This window comes from Eretmochelys imbricata, chromosome 4 (assembly GCF_965152235.1).
Source record: "Eretmochelys imbricata isolate rEreImb1 chromosome 4, rEreImb1.hap1, whole genome shotgun sequence".
Lineage (NCBI taxonomy): Eukaryota > Metazoa > Chordata > Testudines > Cheloniidae > Eretmochelys > Eretmochelys imbricata.
The window spans coordinates 96,829,611-96,850,887 of record NC_135575.1 but is presented as its reverse complement, the minus strand read 5'-3'; the positions used below and the strand labels follow the sequence as shown (position 1 = coordinate 96,850,887).

At 41.0% G+C, this 21,277-nt stretch overlaps 1 protein-coding gene across 2 annotated transcripts in view; it reads right to left on the bottom strand.

Moving 5' to 3' along the window:
• Nucleotides 1-327: 327 nt before the first annotated feature.
• GABRG1 (gamma-aminobutyric acid type A receptor subunit gamma1) overlaps nucleotides 328-21,277 on the bottom strand; it is a 74,962-nt gene continuing 54,012 nt past the window's right edge. The window contains exons 2-7 of one of the 2 annotated variants that reach the window (XM_077814589.1): nucleotides 19,684-19,766; nucleotides 12,876-13,013; nucleotides 12,408-12,560; nucleotides 9,258-9,473; nucleotides 9,181-9,194; nucleotides 328-606 (exon numbers count right to left, since the gene is read on the bottom strand). In XM_077814589.1, coding sequence (XP_077670715.1) covers nucleotides 328-606; nucleotides 9,181-9,194; nucleotides 9,258-9,473; nucleotides 12,408-12,560; nucleotides 12,876-13,013; nucleotides 19,684-19,766 — 883 coding nt within the window. The remainder of the gene's footprint in view (nucleotides 607-9,180; nucleotides 9,195-9,257; nucleotides 9,474-12,407; nucleotides 12,561-12,875; nucleotides 13,014-19,683; nucleotides 19,767-21,277) is intronic. The other variant, XM_077814587.1, reaches the window with a different exon arrangement.

Sequence of the window (21,277 nt, the reverse complement as noted above, 5' to 3'; positions counted from 1 at the left end):
GTTATGAAGAGGTGCCTGATTCAGCCATTTAACCACTGGTTTCTCTGCATTTTTGTTAGAGCTGGAAAAAAGAAAGAATTTCAGAAAAAGTATTTTGAAAGTTTCGCCCCTAATTTCAAAAGTTAAAAATTATCTATATAATTGATCAATTAGAGATGGAAAAGTATGAAAATGTCATTCTATTTCCTTTCATTTTTTCAAAAATTTCAATTTTCATGCAAATTTCAGAAATTTTGAGCAGCTCTAAGTCTATATCGTTCACTGAGATACATTAAACAGTATCGGTGTTAACTTATCCCTTTTCTGAGTTTGTCAAACCTCTGGAATTTATAGGTAAAGGTAGCCAATCCAATAAACGAGATTGAACAAGGCAAAGGCTGTTGGAAAGAAGATTCGAGAATAGGAGTCGATTTTGGCAACACGGATGTGTATTCTTCCTTCTCTCCAAGAACCTGTGCGGCAGTCTTCAAAACAACAAAAAAAGCTGGTGCAGTCTTTGCCTTCGAGGCACTCATATCCATAATCCTGGTCACGCTGTTGGAGGTGATTAATGTTGTTAATTGCTATTAATGTTGATCCAGGACGGACAGCAATTGCAGACGATTTCTAAAGAGAACAATATGTTGGTTATAGTCAGAGAGAAAAAAATAACCCTTATGTTTCCCTGGGCGATGTCCAACTACAAATATTTTACAGTACAATACACAGAATTTCATGTTTGAAGAAATCAATTTTGGAAACTTTTGCAGTTATGAAACATTTTATATAATTAACTGATGAGGCCAAAGGATCATGAATATTTTCCACATGGTGCAATGCACAGTGGATTGTTCTGTGAGGCAGGAATAAATAGGTTACACAGACAGAGTTAGGTGACCCATCTATAAAGTGCAAAGAACATTTTGGAACAGAGTTGCAGCCTGAAACTTGGGTCACAAACTTGTTCACAAGCAGGATAAGAACACTACTACCATAGAAAATAGTGGATTCTCCATCTATTAATGTCTTCAGATCAAGCCTGGATGCCTCTCCGGAAGATATACTTTAGCCAAATAAGTTATTAGGCTCAATACAGTGGTAACTGTATGAAAGTTTAATGGCCTTTATACACAGGAGGTCAGACTAAATGATCTAATGGTCTCTTCTGGAATTAAAGTTGGTGAATGGTAGACCCAGGCAGTTAGGAACCAAGAGCCAAATTCTTCCCCAGCAGAACTCTATTCAAGTCAGTGAAATTGAACCAGTGATTAATATGGCACCATGTGTTAACTGTGTTGAATGGACATGTGCCGCACAGAAAGGCAACCTTGCTACAATCTGGTAAAATATGTTATGTAGATAATCTCATCAGGTAAGTGATGGAAACCCTATCACCTGATATTATATAATAATAAAATAAATAATAAATAATGGACTATACAAAGGATGTTCTGTTCTACTGTCCTGAATTTTCTTCTTCTTACTCACACTATTTACTTACTCTTTCCTCCTTCTACTAGTCTCCTTTTTTTCATGTTATTTCTCACCTTCAGTCCCCTAGTTCCTTTCCCCATCATTCCTCTGTCACATGTTTTCCCACTCTTCTTCATTCCCTAGTCTGTCCTCTTTCCAACCTCAACCCCACACTCCTCATTTGTCCTCTCGTTCACTCTCCTTGTTTCTTCCAACCTCAGATTTGGTGTCTCCTTCCGCATCTTTAGGCAGAAAAAAAATAGCGATCCTTCATATTTTCCTTATATAATGCTCATATGTGTTCCCTTTCCTCTTCCAGCACTTTGATTGAGCACCTTGGTATACTGAACAGGAATGAGGCAGAAAGCAATGGAAAGAGATACATTTAGAAGATAGACCAAGAGAGCACAAATTTGCAATGAAAGCATTTATATCCCTAGTACCTGAAAATATGGAAGGGAAACTCTCTGAAAGATTTGTGGGGTCACGTGGTGGGGGCAAGCAAACAAACATACAAGATGGCCAATAACAGACATGGGAAGCAAAGTCATTTGGGACCTTGCACTTTTGGGGTGCTGTTTCACCACTTACAAGGCTCTACCTTGAACATTGTGTAGGTCTCCGATTCCTTGCTAAGAGAGTGATTTGTGCCAGTGCATCCTTGCAGCCAGTAATCTCCATGAGTTGGTACTGAAGTGATACAATGGCCAGCAGTCACTGGCACTGTCCAAAGCCTCCAGAAACATTATTTAAATAATGTATTCTAATATTTTATATCAACTTTATCATAAGCACGGCCATTTTGCAGAGACTGCTATTTCTCATTTTTGGACAGGAGCTAATTATTATCCTGAAGGAATTAATTGTCTCCAATTTTGTGAAAATACAATACTAACTATATTAGCAATCAACAGTTAGAGGTTTCTCCCCGCTTTTCAATTATACAAATAAGGTTTGTTTTTAAATGAGAAATAAAAGCTGCAGTTCAACTTTAATGTTTATTACTACTGTGATACAGGAGGGCCAGGAAGCAGTGGGAGAGTGCTAGAGGGGAAATATATAAGCTCAAGGCTAATTAAGGCGTGGTTCCCTGTAGACTACGGAAGGTGGCTGCAGGTTAATTGGAGCACCTGCAGTCAATTAAGGTCCTGTTAGGAACCTAATAAAACCCCCTGCTTCAGGCAGACAGGGGAGGAGGAAGGTGAGAGGACTGGAGCTTGCAGGTGTGCTGTGAGACTTGGAAAAATCAGAGAACTGAAGTAAAGGGGACCCTGCCCCAGTAGGGGAGGGAGACTCCCTTCCCCAGCATTTAAGGACTGCAGGTACCCCACCCAAGGGGGAAGAGGGTAAGAACGCACAGGAGTTGAGAGGGGGCTGGGGCTCAGAGTAAGGAGCAAACCCAGACCCCTCCCCTTCTTCCCCCCTTTACCACCTTCCTGGGCCACTAGTGGGGCTATTGATGCCCCAAGAACAGGGGAAAGGGGTAGCATCTTAGCTCCCTGCCAAGAAAAGCGCAGGACCCACCAGACTAACATCGGCCATCTTATTACACTATTTTAAACCAATAAGTAGAAAGATACAGGGCCTGATTCATTATAGGGCTACCCTGGTTTTGCACCAACCTGACTCCATTGGTTTCAGTGGTGTAAAATTCAAGGAACAGTGGTGAGGGCTGCATAAAGGGTGCAGTGGGGGGTGAGGTCTCTAAACTTTATGTCATGAGGAAAATAACCAAAACCACTTCTTTCAGCTTTTACTTCTATGGAATGTACAGAAATAAAATGCTTTTTTCAGAAGCTTTTTTCTTTTAACTGACTACTCATTCTTGCCAGCAAATTAAAGATGTATGGGCTGGATGAATGGACTATAAGGTGGCTAGAAAGCTGGCTAGATCATCGGGCTCAACGGGTAATGATCAATGGCTCCATGTCTAGTTGGCAGCTGGTATAAAGCAGAGTGCCCAAAGGGTCAGTCCTGGGGCTGGTTTTGTTCAATATCTTTATTAATAATCTGGAGGATGGTGTGGATTGCACCCTTAACAAGTTCCCAGATGAAACTAAACTGGGAGGAGTGGTAGATATACTGGAGGGTAGGGATAGGATACAGAGGGACCCAGACAAATTAGAGGATTGGGCCAAAAGAAATCTGAGGTTCAACAAGGACAAGTGCAGAGTCCTGCACTTAAGAAGGAAGAATCCCATGCACTGCTACAGACTAGGGACCGAGTGGCTAGGCAGCAGTTCTGCAGAAAAGGACCTAGGGGTTACAGCGGATAAGAAGCTGGATATGAGTCAACAGTGTGCCCTTGTTGCCAAGAAGGCCAATGGCATTTTGGGATGTATAAGTAGGAGCATTGCCAGCAGATCGAGGGATGAGATCATTCCCCTCTATTTGGCATTGGTGAGGCCTCATCTGGAGTACTGTGTCCTGTTTTGGACCCCACACTACAAGAAGGATGTGGAAAAATTGGAAAGAGTCCAGTGGAGGGCAACAAAAATGATTAGGGGTCTGGAGCACATGATTTATCAGGAGAAGCTGAGGGAACTGGGATTATTTAGTCTGCAGAAGAGAAGAATGAGGGGGGATTTGATAGCTGATTTCAACTACCTGAAAGGGGGTTCCAAAGAGGATGGATCTAGACTGTTCTCAGTGTTACCAGATGACAGAATGATGAGTAATGGTCTCAAGTTGCAGTGGGGAAGGTTTAAGTTGGATATTAGGAAAAACTTTTTCATTAGGAGGGTGGTGAAGCACTGGAATGGTTACCTAGGGAGGTGGTGGAATCTCCTTCCTTAGAGGTTTTTAAGGTCAGGCTTAACAAAGCCCTGACTAGGATGATTTAGTTGGGGAGTAGGTCCTGCTTTGAGCAGGGGGTTGGACTAGATGACCTCCTGAGGTCCCTTCCAACCCTGATATTCTATGAAATAATTCAAAAATGTATTAAAGTGTTAAGCAGCAGAAGCACAAAACTGGTCAGAACAGTAGAACTAAAATTCATTTGCAAATTTAACACCATTAATTTGGGCTTAAATAGGGACCAGGAGTTGCTGGCTCATTACAGAAGCAGCTTTGCCTCTCCTGGAATTGACACCTCATTTATTCTTGGGAGTGGGCTACATCCACCCTGATCGAATTTGCCCTGTCAGCACTGGTTCTCCACTTGTGAGGTAACTTCCTTCTCTTCATGTGTCAGTATATTTATGTCTGCATCTGTAACTTTCACTCCATGCATCTGAAGAAGTAAGGTTTTTACCCACAAAAGCTTATGCTCAAACAAATCTGTTAGTCTTTAAAGTGCCACCGGCCTCCTTGTTTTGTGGTCAGAACAGTGTATACCTTTCCACATTCAATAATCTCGTTAATTAATTATGGCCTCACAGCACCTCTGTAAGACAGTTAAGTATTATTATACCCACATTATAAAAGGGAAAATTTAGGCCCAGAGCTGTCAAGTCATTTATCCAAGATGGCACAGCTATTCAGTGCCAGAGGTGTCCTGACTATTTGTATAAAAAGATACCCAAGAATCTTGAAACTACCGAAAGCAAGGGTTTCAGATGCTCTGTTGAGCAGTTCTATTCAGTAAAGTAACACACACATAACTTACCCAAACAGTTACAATATGTAATGGCTTGATACTTTTATTTTTAGGCAAGAATAAAAGGGTATCTGAAGCATGTCTAGGTCCCTTGCTCTGAGATTTTCTTGCTCATAAAGATCAAATTTTGTAGGAGAAGAGGTTATGGTTTAAGCATGTCAGTAAGTGAAAGATGGAACAGTAGAAGAAGAAGAAGCAAATGGATTTAAGAGAGTGGAAGAGGTATGTCCCACTGTTAGGAGCAAGATACAGTTTAATCTGTGTCTAGCCTAGAAGATATAACGGCAGCACATGCCCACCAGGGTAAGTGCCATTTACAAAAAATAGTGTGCACAATCTAAAACGCTCCTTTTGCTCCAGTATATGACTGAGACAGCCACAGCAAAGAACACAACATGTGGAAGAATCAGGCTGTACAATCACTACTGGTCTTTCTCTCCGTAGGCCAGCAAAGCGTTGAGAATGCTGGAGATGCGATGTCCTCAAACTCATTCAGGAGATGGAGAAGGAATGAGAGACCTGAGTCACACAACTGTGATCAGTCTAGTTGTGAGAATGTTCCACCAATGGACTCAAAGAAGTGAATGACAATAATTGGAATGTTCCATAGCACAGAGTTTCAAAGGAGGGAGAATCAATGGAGACAACAACAAAAAAGAAAACATAGCATAAGGAAAAAAAGAAATAGCTTGAGAATGAGAAAGGGGAGAGAAAAGAGCAGAAAAGCTCAAAATAAAAGAAAACCGTAAAAAGAAAAAAGTAAACATTAAAATCTAGAGCTAAGGAAAGGCCAGATCCTCAGCTGGTGTAAATCAGCACGTATGTTTCCCAGACCTGAAGAAGAACTCAGTGTAAGCTGGAAAGCTTGTCTCTCTCATCAGCAGAAATTAGTCTAATAAAAGATATTCTCACCACCTTGTCTCACTAATCATGGGACCAACACGGTAAGAACAACACTGCATACACCTTGCTGCTTGAAATTTCCCTGCTGTGTCTTTTGTGTAATATGCATCCATCTGACACATAACAAGGAACTTTTTAAATATGGAACTTTGTTACTCAGCCTATTTCCCACATCCTGGGAAATTTTTAACTTCATGAATATTATACTTTCAGAAAGCCATTTACCAATTCAGTGTTGCTAAGACAATAACTTTTCATTCAAACTCCTTTATTCATGGAAATATGTTTTCAGCTCAATATATTGTAGTAATCTTGCTGTTGTGAGAATATACAGACAAGATGTATCCTTTTGCTTATTTATATGCCATGGTTATATATTTATATATTGCATAAGGATATGCTGCATATTAATATTTTATTATGTTTACCCTTTTGGGATTATTAAATGTGTATTATGTTCACTGAAGGGAAAAAGTAACCTCTTTTTTATAATGACTCAGATAACTTTTCTCTGGGCATGAAAATTAACTTAGCCTTACAACCATCACTGAAAGGGCTATGTGAATACTAACAAATGAAGTAAAATGCTGTTGATGGACTCAACTCCTGCCCCTGCATGTTAGTAAGTACTCTGTAGAATAAACACAGTTTTAATCAGCTGCAAAATCTTGCCCTTTGATAAAATGCTATATTATCAGCATCTTCGTGGACTAAACTCCAGGAGTAGTAATCTCTTACTAAATACCCACCTGGAAATAGACTCCTATAAGCCATCTTTCCAGAACAAGTATGAATGAAACTTTTCATAAAGAATTAAACTGATTTTTTTTAATTAAATTGGTTTTAAAATAGTACACCCATAATCAGAAGGAAAAAAAGGAATTAATAGAGAACTTGAAGAAAGGCAGTTGAAGAAACATCAGGGTTTGTAACTGTATGGCTTCTCTGTAATTAAATAGATTGCTAATTTAATTGTTCTATTTGGAATTAGAAAACTCACTGCATTTAAACAATGTCGCTGAGCAAAAACTATATTTTTCATTAGATTGGTATTTTTATAACTAATACATGAAATTAAAAAATTATTCCTCTATTTTCAGATTAATCACTTAGCAAATATGAGCTCTCAGATATTTTTAGTTTGCTATAAACATGTTTGAAGAAATCTGGATGAACAGATGTATGCATTTCTCAGACCATAAGAAACAAAGCACATTTATAAAGGAAAACACATAACTAAACAGTGTTCTAGATATTGTATCATTGGTTCTCATCTTAGATAAATCTCTAGCTACACATTCAGTAATTGATTCTATGTATGCCTCACCAATACTGTATATTTTATATTGCTTTAGGTGCTGTAAGTCTTGTATCATTTGGCAGAATATCACACAAATGCTTAGTTTATGAAAGCAAATTCAGTAAAGTCTGGGTAAAGTAAAGGGAATTCTATATCAATGCACCTCCGTTACTTTAATGGATATTGGTCAGCCGCTATTTCAAAAGAGATGTTTAGATATTTTGACTCTGATATTAGAAGACATTTAATACTAATAAAAGGTTGTTATGGAAAAAATATATAAAATTAACCAACTCTTTTTCCCATAGGCTGGGAAAGAAGAGATTCTTATTACTTCTATTATTAAAATACATGGGATGCATTCAGCTCCACTGGTGATGGAGGCAGATTAGCTAGGTTAAAGTGAAGGGCAGTTTCTCTTCCTTGGGTAGGCAGCATTCCCCCAGAGCTCCCTTTCCTCGTCGGTACGTTGAGAGCTTCCCTTCCTGTTTCAGTCTACTGTGACCAGTAGACACATATTGCAGTGACCACCCTGGAGTCATGCCCTAAAAGTGAAGCTCAGACACACCATCACCTACAGCCTCTATCTTTGTCACCCCCCATCAATTAAGCTTAGGCTCCCCTTCCATCTGTGACTGCATGTCCTCCTACCAGTTCGGTCGAAGAGATTCCAAGCCTTCCTTTCCCCTGCTGCTCCCATGGCTCTCTGATTGGGCTGGACTGCCCTAGAATCATGGGGCTGCAAAGGTGACTTAAAATTACATTCCCCCTCACTCCATCCTAGACCTATCCCAAACACAGTTCAGCCACATTAGAGAACCTGATCTCAACAGCAATGTTCACCTTCAATACCTAGAAACTTTTTCTTTGATCTGGTCACGAAAGGATGCTCTATCTGTCATTCTCTGATTTCCTCAAGCTGGAGGAAAAAAGCAGGAGGTGTCAGTCACCTTTGCAGTGGTATTGCCACCAAGCTGTACCATCTTCTAATTCAATGATTTGGAAGGGGGCTTTGCAGCAAGGTAGCTTTGGGGCATTTTCCTGCCTCTTCCTTGTCCTCCTGCCAGGTTTCCCAAAGAAAGTGGTGACCAAGCTTCAATTATTATGAAATAAGGCTATTTCAGTTTGTATTTCAATGCACAAGATATTCAATGCCTTTATCTCAATGTTTTGTAAATGTAAAGTTTAGTTTGAAGTATTTTTCCTCTTTGCTAGTATTAGATTCTTTGAAAAGTATACTGAACAGGTTTTATATATTAGAACACACGCTTCATTAATATTTGTTCCTGTACTTCTGCTGTGCGGAGCTTCACACTCAACAAATCTCAGACTTTAATACCAGGGTGTTCATTCAATTAAAAAAAAATCCTTGAATGAGGCTATGGAATTTGCTTTTCATGAAAGCAAGGAATAAAGAATTCTGGCTGAAGTTGATTATAATGTTTTCTATGCAAGTGTCCTCAATCCACCTACAACACCTCTGCTTCTACAGTATTGTGCTCTGATCCTGGGCCTAGATGTGTTAGCATGGACCCTGCACACATGCTGAATCTTCAGTGGGATTCATCACTCAGTGAGTTACTGGGTCCGCAGTAGTGGATCCTGATGAAGCTTGGGTTTCTCCATTGCAGCCATGAAAAATTATGTTCAACCGCTTTTTGGCTTAACTTATATCCACTAGAGAGTAGGATGAGCCTACATTCATGTTTATTTGTGCCATTATCAGGAAATGAATCCAAGGGGGAAAGGCTGTCATGTTAACTACCTTTGACTGTTAGCCTCGCAGTTTGCCAGCTAGCCTCTTAAACGTTCCCTTTAGATTGCAAGCTTCTTGGGACAGGGACTATCTTTTTGTTCAGTGTTTATACAGCACCTAGCACAATGGGTTCCTGGTCCATGACTAGACTCCCAGGTGTTATGATAATACAAATAAAAAAATAACTTTTTGTAAAAAATAAAATACAGACATTACAACTAAGCAGGCTTTTCCCAAATTGCTTAAACTTACAGCTGGCTTGTGTTTTGATGACTTCTCTTTCTCTTTGTTCCCTTTTTTGTTGCTGGTGAAGTAATGCAAGGTGCCATATTCCATCAAGGCAGCAAACACAAAAATGAAGCAAACTGAAACAAAAAGGTCCATTGCTGTCACATATGAAACCTTAGGGAGAGATTTCCTAGCAATTGTACTTAGTGTTGTCATAGTCAATACTGTAGTAATACCTGTTCAAAAACAGAAACAAAGGGAGGTATTTCAATAAGTGATACTACAGACAAATTTAGTTGTGAAGCATTTAATTTATTCCCTTTAGTACCAAAGCAATCAAACTGGCCCAGTGTTCCCCAGTACTACAGTCGGATCTGAGCAAACTGACTCTTCCACCTACACACAGCCTACTGACTTTCATGAGGCTCCACATGAGCATAAATATATGTGCCAGCACAAGAGTCCATCCCCATGGATCCAATGGCAAGACCGGGGCTATAGAGAGCGAGATGATTTTAGCCTCGGTTCAAATCATCTCTGTTCTCCCACACACTGCAGTTAAATAAATTGTAAAGGACTGTGAAATTTTCAACATTTTATACAGCGTAATGTTATTCAGATTTTAAATATTTTTAAAATGTGAATAAGGAACAAATGTTAATATCTAGGGAAAAGGTGCACTACTTAACCATCGATTCTTCAGAAGAAAGGGTTAACTGGGTGAAATGTAGTGGCCCTTGATATACAGGAGGTCAGACTGGATGATCTAATGATCCCTTCTGGCCTTCATCTCTATGAAAGTTCTAATTCACAGAAGAGGCATTCCACTGAAGACTCGCTGCTCAGCCTTTGACATATGAACCAATCACACAGAAGAGCTGGCTTTAGTAACTATATATTCAAAATCCGCACCAACCCACACTCCATTAATGTAATACAACAATTTTGTATTATATTTTCTGCTTCATGATTAACTTTAGAATGCAAGGGCTACTCCAATGTCACATTGGCACACCTGACAATGCAGATAAGTATCTAGTGGGATTTTCAAAAATGCCTACCTCCCAATAGGTGTTTTTTAAAAAAACCATTAGGTGCCTATGTGCATCTTTAGGTGCCTTCAAAAATCTGAACCACTGTGCTTTGGAAAGGCACAATTTCTGCCAACGTTCTGCCATACATGTGGGTGGGGTGAGCAGTCAGCTCCATCCATTAGCAAGTCCCCCTCTTCAGTGCATCATTCCTACTGCAACAGCCAGTGGGTAAGGGATGGGCATGGTCTTGTACCCTCCCACTGTTCTAGTTTCAGAGTCCTGTTCCATAGGGGAAGACGGAACGGTAGCAAACGTTCCCAGTGTTCCTCACAATGAAAGCAGTAGAGATGTTGCTATGGTGAAGCTATGGAATGGCTGCTCACAAGTGGCGATGGGGCAGGGACAAGAGGTGTCTGGATTGCTCCTCTGTCCCCATGGATGCAACACAGTTTCCTCATAGCTCAGCCCTTTAATGATCAAAATAAACTTTAGCACAGGAGCTTTGTTTGTCAAATAGAGTTAAAGTGTGGTTATACTCAGAAGAGTAACTCTAAAAAAACAGCATGGTGGGGTATTCTGGTTTGTGTCTCTCCCCCGCCCCAATGATTTCATATCAAATTAGCTCCATTTACAAGTAAAATCTTTGACCACCACCACCACACCACTCCATCTGCCAGTCAGCAAAATCATCCTGGGATCTGACAGTCAACCAGGGTTCTTTACTGCTTACACATCAGTCAACAGTAACTAACCCAACCGGCATGAGTTATAGTGCAGTACTATAAACCTCTATGACATACCTGAAACACATTTTAGTTGGAACAGCATTACTGTTGCTGATATGAGAGCTGGAAAAATACTAGCTTGATTGTCATATCCTAGGGTAAGTTTTCAGGGCTGGCAGTTTAGAAGAAACACCTTGTAAAGTGAACAAATTGAATATGCAGTTGGCAAGAGACAATGAATCGGGAACCATATTTACATTCTCTTTTCAGACTGTGCCCATGCTGAGGTTTAAATACTATACTTTAGAGGTAATTTATATAGATTCTAAATATCATGAGACGTCAAATCATTAGGTTTTAAACTCTATTCACTAACATTTTATGGAACTTTTTGTTAATTAAATAGCATAGAACTAAGTGAAAAAATTCATCACTTTTTAAAAAAATCTAGATCTTCCTGTGTTCTTCCTGTACATTAATGCTGTCAGTAAACTCCTGTTACTCATACTCCAGTAGGTAAATAGTAGTATATTGAATAATGATATTTCTTTGTAACCAAATTTGCAAGTGTTCTCCTACAGAGTGAAAGTATTTATTCTGATAAACCAGTACTTCTGAAGAGAGCATAAATAACTGCAACATGTTAACAAGAGTAAATATGGTTTCTTTAGCACCACTAAAATTAGAAACTGTTTTGGCTACTACTATTCTTAAACTGATTTAATTAAATGAGCTCGGATGAGTACCTTAACCAAATTTTAAAACAGAGCCAATATTGAAAGGCTATAATATATTTAGACTTATAGTCTCCAGTCTGCTCCGTGGCATGGAGCACAGCAAAACCATGGAAATAACAGAAATGGGGCTTAATTCTGCTCTCACACAAGTTTAACTCCGTCATTAATTTCAGTTGAGTTACTCCCAATTTGTCCAGGTGTGAGAGGAGAATCAGGCATATGTAGACAGGAACAACTGTTATGTTTAAGGGTCCTTCCCCTTCTGCATACAGAAAAGGAAAGGGTGACTTGGTCTCTGAGAAAGAAGCCAGAGAACAGAAAACTTGTGGTCGCAGGCCAATAAAGACACAGATAGGTTAAAAACTGGTATTAGTTAATCTTCCTGGATTAACTGCCCCTGTGTTCTGCAACTCTCACTGCAGCAAAATCATGCCTCTCAGCCTAATCATTAACCAGGCTGCCCTCATGCTGGATGATAAGAAGAGAATATATAGAAAACTCCTCTATGTGCACAGCTACAGATCCAGGGGGGTTGGATCAAGATTCCCTGAGGATTTTCAGTCTCTGCTGGGGTGTCCCCTGGTGCAAGCCCAGAATCATAATTTTAAAGCCATGGATATTTTTGATTAGTTTATTTCTCTCTGAAGATTTTTATGCATGGGGAACATACATACCTAATGATGTCCTTGCAGGCACAGCGTCTTTATTAATCCAAAATGAGACCCATGAAAGAACAACTGTTAGTATACAAGGAATGTATGTCTGAATAGTAAAGTATCCCATACGTCTGCTCAGATCAAAGAAGATTGTCATGATAATATAGTCCCCTACGAGGAAAAAGCCCACAATTCTAATTAGACATTGCAAGTGGTTTTCTATCCCATAATTTTTGGTATTCTTGTTCCAAATACATACCATGTTGTAAAATTTACAATGGGAAACATAATGTACTTTCCTTTTAAACAAAGCTGCCAAAGGACTTTTATCCATTAAAACAGGTCAGCTGCAATTCTGTTTTGCCCTAGACATTAGTAGCACACACAACAACTAAATGGTTCCTTGCACAATTTAGGCAAAGAATGAAAGTGCGTAGGCTGCTAATCCTCTAAATGCATGCAAGAAAACATCAGATTTTTCCGTACCAGACAGAGTATGAGAAATTTCAGTTGTATTTCGTAACCCTACAAATGCAAACTGGTACAATCTCCAGTATTTGGGATCTGCGACTGCAACAGAGGTTTTCTTCCATTTGTATTCAATTTCATTTCTGGGGTATCCATCTAGAACAAAGTAGACCAAACCAAGTATTCATTCACAGTATACAGCAGAGAATTCTTTCACTTGTGATCTCTGAAATTAGATACAACCCAAATAACTGGGTCAGAAAACAACTGCTCCATAACATACGTGATGTACTATTAAGTTTTAGCCTGCAAATGTCTCAGTTTTAAGTGTGGCTAAATGTACTACCGACCAAAATGATAGCGAATACAGACATTTAAGGAAAATGTATGTCTCAAATTAATAATGCAATATTCAAATATGAAAAAGTTTAGCTTGTACTGATTCTGTTTCTTTAGAATGATAGTTTAATGTAATACAACAGAGGGGCATAATTTGAGAAGCATATTTAAAGCTTAAATGTGGTAGCTACTTTTATTTATTTCATACTTAATTTGCTTTAAAAGGTATAAATGCTTTTGGAAACTTATTTGCCTTTCCATGCTGACTATTTGGGACAGAAATAGTTCAGAACTGCGTTAATCCAGTTTTAGGTGCACTAGGCCAATTCAATCTTTCAGAAGACAGAGGTTATGTCTACACTACAAATGCTACAGTGGCACAGCTGCAGCTGCGTAGATATTTGCTACAACAACAGAAGGGTTTTTCCACTGCTATAATAAATCTACCCATCCTCCCTCAAGTGGCAGTAGCTAGATCCATGGAAGTTTAGGTCACCTTAACTACATCTCTCAGCGGTGTGACTTTTTCACACCCCCGTGCAGCATAGCTAGGTCAACCTAAGTTTTAGATGTAGAACAGGCCTGAGCTGTGAAAGCATGTTTAGTTGAAGTATTTACGAAGCAAATATTAAGCAATAATATTCATTTAAGAAGTTTCATTGTAGTTACATTCATCTCCTATTCCACTGTACATTAAGGAATAAATTGTTTAGATGTGTTCAGTGTTTTATTTTACCAATGGTAGCACAATGTCCTTGGGAACAAATTAATTTTATATGCTTAACAGAGTTTATACTAAAGGGGATAATCCTGTAAGTTAGTAATTCTTACTCATAAAAACTAGTCCCACTGAAAGCAATATGCAAACGTATAAAAGATACCATTCCTCTGGAATCAGAGGCCTGCAGCTGGCTGGCTGATTTGCTCCACCTGCTGCACCTAATAAAGTACTGGAACTTAATTCTCTGACCCTTATAAAAGAAGGCAGCAGGAAATGGAGAGGTGGGACTGCAGCACCCACCAGAAAGCTGAGGGGCTGGAACAGTGCTCCCAATGGACTGCTACTGTGGAGAGAAATTGCTCCAAATGGACAGAAGGAAGAGCAAGGAAACTTTACTTACTGAAGTTACTGGCAGGAAGGACTGGCATGAAGGGACTCCTCAGCCTGCACAGACTTTTGAGGGAAGAGTCTGCAAGGTTTTGCTTTTGTTTGTTAAGAAGGCTTAGATGAAATGACTAACTGTGCTAGAAACTGCTTCCCAGAATTCCCTGAGAGAGCTCAGACAGAATTAACCCAGGGAGTGAGTGACTCAGCAAGAACAATGCTGGTAGGAGGAGGGTGCTTTAAGACAGGCCCCAATCTGTTTACAAGTAGAGCCCAGACAGGGGCCTGCCCTGAACCCCTTCAATCAAGAAGGGCTATGGAGAAGATACTCCAAATAATGGTGAATCAACAGCATGCAGAGAATGAAAGGAAGTTCCCGATGGCACTTCTGGCCACCCAGTGATGCCTGCAGGAAGCCCAGCTGGCGGAGCATGAGTGGAACAGACTTATCAAAATCCAGAGGCTTATCAAAAGAAATTTCAGCCAGAGCCATTCCTTAAGGGAGCGTGCCCCCAGGCAAGTAGCTCCACAGATTTAGGACTCCGCTACCTGATGGCTAACCCCAGAGACAAAGACTGTGGTGGAGCTTATGGACAATACTGTCCTACAACAATACCTGAACATTCTCCCTATAGTGTTCAAAGCTGGGTTTGACCATTTTACCTGACATCCATTCAGAAGTCACTAGAGACAACTGAAAGGTTTTTGGAGGCCAAATTGCCTAGGAGTAGGAAAAACAGTCCCCCTGAGGGCTGACCACTCTTTAGAACAGTTTCAAGGGACAATAACCTGCCAAACCACCGAGGGTCATAGTACTAGTCTGCCCTGAGCGAATGAAACTTTATGCTCATCACAGGCACACCAGGAATAGGGGCTCCAAAGTCCCAGACTTTCAAGGGACCACCACCACCCTCCCATGAAGGGCCCGATATGTTATTCTGGGCAACCTAGGCAGAGCCAACGGGAATTCCCTGTGATGGAATATGACTTTTTAGGATGCCTCTTTGGCTAAGCAGGTGAGACTCCAAACCAACCATTAGGACTGACCCCAAGGCTTTTCATGGTCCCTATAAAAATAGGGACAAACAGAGTGGAGGGATTTATAGACTTGTGGTGTGGACAAACTCTACTTCAAAGGGACTTAGTCTCACCCAAAGCCCTGGATCCAGAGTGATCCATCTGAATTTCCTGCATTCATGGAGAAATCTGTACATACCCAATGGCCTCATTTGTTTTGCAGTTAGCAGATCAGTCAGGGCACTTCCAGGTAGAGTGGTGATCACCTACCCTGGATAGTGATCCTGGGATGTGACTGGAAATGTCTTCTGACTCTCCTGGAAGGAGAATCAGTTCCCTCCAACTCAGACCCCCTACCTCAAGAAAAGACCCCTTCTGAGGATGCTAGGATCTATTGCCCATTGCTCAATCCAATCTTTTTGAAGTCTCGTGAAGGTCCCAGAGCTCACAAAGACATTCAGGGAAGTCTCAGGATCAAGCAGAAGCCTAAGCCTATCCTGGAGCTGACTCCATGGAGCTTGGAGAAGGACCTTCCCAAAGGGTAAACTCTGTGAAGGGAACATCCCAACAGTCTGTATGTTATCACTTACCCATGGACACTGCAGATACCCTTACCATCTTAGACTACAGTGTCTTGAGTGACACCTTTGATATTGTGGCAGCTCAGGATGATGACCAAACACTTCAGGAAGGTTTCAGCCAAGTCACTGCTGCCAACACGACAGTTACTTTTGAACACACATCTCACCAGTTTCCCTGCTTTGAATTATGGGATGAAATTCTGAACTGGGTAGAGAGACACCTATAAACTAAAGAACCCAGAGATCCACTCCTAATCCCCAAATCTGCCAAGCAGGAGTTCCTATGGCTAGTCCATACTCTTCCCATGGCTGGACATCTGGGTAAGGTGAAAACCCAAGAAAGATTGTTAGCTCAATTCTTTTAACTGGAGATATGTAGAGAGGCAGCTGATTTCTGCTTGCCATGCCCTGATTACCAAAAGGAGCCCCAAAGGGTCAGGGCCAGGCCACTCTCATCCCCCTACCCTCATCACAACCCACTGTGAGCAGGTAGGGATTGATATAATAGGCCCTCTGTAAAAGAGTGATAGATATCACAAGTTCATTTTGGTTCTTGGGGACTATATCACTCAACATCCAGAGGCAATTCCCTTATGAAACACCTTTGCCTCCATCCTGGAGTGAGAGCTACACCAACTGGTTTTCTAAGCTGGGCTTCCATTGGAAGTAGTCACTAATCGAGTGACAAGTTTGGGCACTATTGAAAGTGTGACTACTCCAGCAGTTTATCTTCCTCAGGCTGATGGTCAGGTGAAGAGGTTCAATAAGGTCCTCAAGAATACGTTAAACAAGCCTGTGGGAACCAAGGCCAAACACTGGCACTAGCTGCTCCCCCTAATATTTGTTGTTTGCGATACAAGAAGTACCACAAACCTCCATGGGCTTCTTTCCTTTTGAGCTTCTTTAAGGGAGACAGCCTCAAGGAATGTTGAACTTAGTTAGGGAGTCTTAGGAAGCTCAACCTACCAGTGTCCTCCAATATGTCAGTTAAATGAGGGAAAGATAAGAACTCTTGTGCCTCTTTGCCCAAACTAACCTCTCTTAGGCCCAACAGACCTAGACACAGCAATATCATAAAGGGGCTAGAGCTAAGGAATTCCAACCAGGAGACCAAGTGCCCCTGCTCCTTGCTAGCTGGGAATATGAGCTCTTGGCCAAAGGGCAGGACCCATATGAAGTACTCCATCAGGTGGGACCCGCAGATTATGAAATTTACGGCCCAGACCAGAAAAAACAAGGCATATTTATCATGTAAACCTGTTAAAACCCTGGAAGGTACAGGAAAGCCTTGTATCCACCTGGAGGAGGGAGAAGAGGATCTGGTGCCTCAGCCAAAATTAGGATAGAGGAAGTAGCACTTGGGAAGGGACTGTCTAATGGGCAGAGAAGGCAAATAAACAACACCCTAAGATCTTAAAAGGAGGTGTTCTCCCTATTACTGGGACAAACCTCCATGGTGCCTCACTACATCCACATAGGGCTAGGGGCCAAGCCCATTCAGAAATCATATCAAATCCCAGAAGATGAAAAACCCATTCATTCAGAAAGTACAGGAAATGTTAAGATTGGGAGTCATCAAGGACTCCTGTATCTCCTGGTGTACTTTGGTAGTTCTAGTACTAAAGCTGAATGGGACCATTCAGTTTGATATAGATTTCTATCAGAAAAATGCCATTTCTGAATTTGATACCTAGCCAATGCCCCGAGTCAATGATCTGCTAGATTGTCTCGGTGAAGCTTGTTTTATAACAACATTAGATCTAACAAAAGGGCTATTGGCACATTCCCCTTGCTCTCGATTCCCAAGGAAAACAACAAACAACCTTTTCTACCCCAGTGGGCCTATTCCAATTTGTTACCATGCCCTTTTGGTTGCATGAGGCTCCATCTACTTGTCATAAGCTAATGGATCAGGTTTTATGGTCCCACCATCACTATGCCATGGCCTGCCTAGATGAGAGGCTGGTATACAGTTGGGACTGGCCCACCCACCTCCAGAACCTAGCAGCTGTCCTTCAGGCCCTACAGGAAGCCCATTTAACAGCAAACCCAAAGAACTGCAAAGTGGGGAAAGGAAAAAAATATTTTTTTCATCTAGTAGGGAACAAGAAGGTACGATGCCTAGTTGACAAAGTTGACGCCCTAGCAAACACCCCCCAAACAAAGAATCAAAAAGCAGGTCTGGGCCTTCCTAGACCTAACAGAGTATTATAGAAGATTTGTGCCCAACTTTGCCCTATTAACTGCATCTCTTACCAACCTGGTTTTAAAAAAGTCAGCCCCTGGACAAGTCACGGGGTCCCCCCAGCGTGATCAAGCATTTCGGAAAATTAGGCAGATTCTCTACAACAAGCCAGTGTTCCATAGCCCCGATTTCACTTGAGAATGCATCCTACAAACAGACGCCTTGCATTACACTGTAGGTGCAGTGCTACCCCAAAGTTTCCATGCAGAAGAGCACCCTGCCCTTTACATAAGTAGAAAACTCTTAGCCCAGGAAACCCAGTACTCTGTCCTTTGAGAAGGAATGCCTGGCCATACACTAGGCTGTAAAGGCACTGAGATATTATCTGTTTGCAACATCCTTTCCATGTGGCATTAAGATGGCTCCAAATCATAAAGGACTCAAATGCCCATGTGACAAGTTGGTACTTAGACTTTCAACCCTTTCAATTTAGAATAGAGTATTGGCCTAGGAAGGACCATTGGAATACAGGCTTGCTTTCAAGAACTGAAGAACACAGTAGGCCCTGTGGTAAGTGCCATGACAGGCCCACTCAAGGCAGGTGGGTATGTGAAGGTATCAGGGATAGTATTCCTCTGGGGGCAGAGGCCTGCAGCTGGATGATTAGCCCCACTCTCTGCATCTGAGAAAGGTCTGGAACTTAGTTAGCTGACTCTTATAAAAGAGGGCAGCAGGAAATGGAGGCAGGGATTGCAATACCCTCCAGAAAGCTGAGACCAGGGACAGTTTTTCCAGTGGACTGCTACTGTAGCTACTGCAGATATGATTTGCTCCAAATGGGCAGAAGGGATACTATGTGGAGTCATTTATGGCTGAGGCTCTGAGCTTAGAGCAAGGAAACTTTGGTCACTGGAGTTACCGGTGCAAAGAACAGACTTGGGGAAGGGATGACTCAGCCTGCACAGACATTTGAGGGAAGAGTCTGCAAGGTTTTGTTTTTGTTTGCTAAGAAAGCTTAGATCAAACAACTAACCCTGCTGGAAACTGCTTCCATGAATTCCTTGAGAGTTTAGTTAGAATTAACCCAGGAAGTGAGTGACTCAGCAAGAGCCAAACTAGGTCTGGTAGGTGGAGGGCACTGTAAAACAGGCCTTAATCACCACAACTAGGCCCACTGTATAAAAGGATTAAGTGTTACTTTGTTGTGACCTGATCCTGTAATTTTATACTGTTAAATATACTACATGTAGTCACTTAAACTCTGGTAATTTTTGCAGATTATATATATTTCTTCCTCTCCTAAGATCTGATCCAAAGCCCCAAGAAGTCAATGAGCAGATGGCTGTTGACTCCAGTGGGCTTTGTATCAGGCCCCTAAGTGGTAGGATTATTTTTAACCTTTTAAAGTTGCAGTGAAATGAAGTGTAACATCATTCATTCAATTCAAGAGAAGACTAAGCAAACTATAAACAGCTAATTGTTTTCTGTTCTGCAAGAATTTAATGTGCAATCACGGACCTGCTGCTTTGCAGCCTATCAATCAACAGTGTCTGAATTTAAATAATAGAAAATAAAATTATGAAGTATTTTACCACCTACAGCTTGAAAACTCCAGAGGACAGGAATGCTCATCCATAGGAAAGTTATGAAGCTGAAGATAACATTCAGCATTAATTGTCAACCTAATTAGAAGAAAAAGTTTTATGAGTGAGGTTATGTTCAAGCACCTAGACCCTTTGTACTACATATTAGAGTACATGCAAGTCGTTTTGGCCAGTGAATGTGTATTAGGGATAGGTAACTGACCATGTACAAAAAGTATTCAATATCATTTCTAAAGAATGGTATCCATCACCAAATAACAGGTGTCAGAGTAACAGCCGTGTTAATCTGTATTCGCAAAAAGAAAAGGAGTACTTGTGGCACCTTGGAGACTAACCAATTTATTTGAGCATAAGCTTTCGTGAGCGCCAAATACTACTTGAAGACCCGTGTGTCTGGTCATGCTAGTTTGCATGACCAGTTATGCTACCCACAAGGTATATCAAGTATGCCATTCTATTTTTGTGTCCTTTCAACTCTTCACTAGTATGAGCTGATTAAAATAGGAGGAGCAGTTCTCCCCTCACTAACCAAAGAGGAGGGGGAGTTGTAGAAAAGTGCCACTTACCCAAGACTGGGAGAGCTCTCCACCAGCATTAGCAGAGGAGCCGGAGCTGTGCTCCCTCCACTGCACGCTCTGGAAGTCTTAAACCACATGTTCTTTATGTGAAAGCCATTGATAGATGGTTATATATTAGACACCTAATAACCTACTCTAATGGCTTCTCTTAACATGAGATTCAGAATCATTATGCCTGATGTCTAGATGTGCAATAGTGGAATTGTGTACATAGGGCCCCATCCTGCAGATCTTACTCATGTAGGTAGTTTCAATGAAGCTAGTGGTACTAATAGAAACATAGAATATCAGGGTTGGAAGGGACCTCAGGAGGTCACCTAATCCAACCCCCTGCTCAAAGCAGGACCAATCCCCAATTTTTACCCCAATCCCTAAGTGGCCTCCTCAAGGATTGAACTCACAACCCTGGGTTTAGCAGGCCAATGCTCAAACCACTGAGCTATCCCTCCCCCCAATATAAGTAGGAAGATCAGGCTCTTAAAGAGAAGATGCCCAGGAGCAATATTGTCAAGAACATAAGTGCCCTAAATAACTCCAGAAAATAAGAGTTAGGTTGCTGAGTCATTTAGGGGCTTTTGAAAATTATACCTTACATCTATGCAGAAAACTTTCAAAGGCACAAGTTAGGCACCCAGCTCCCATTAACTTCCACTGGGAATTAGGCACCTAACTGCTATTTGTGCAATTAAATCTCCCCTTCTTTTTGATAGGAGTCAGGTAAACTGATTTCTGAGAGTAATACCATGCTTAAATATCCCTGTGTTTTTGGAGAGGTGCTGGGGGAGAAGCTGGCAAGCAAAATAGGACTATGAAGTAAGTTGCTATTTTATATACACACTTCTTTGGGGCCTTTCTGGAAATCTGACCTGACCAGTTGAGACAGATGGATAGACTTCAGGATGCAAGAAGGAAAGGACTTCTACCATGCTGCAGAAAACATACTATATTTCAATTTGAAAGTTTTGTATCCACTGCGTGATGTGTTTTTTTGTTTTTTTGTTTGCTTTTTTT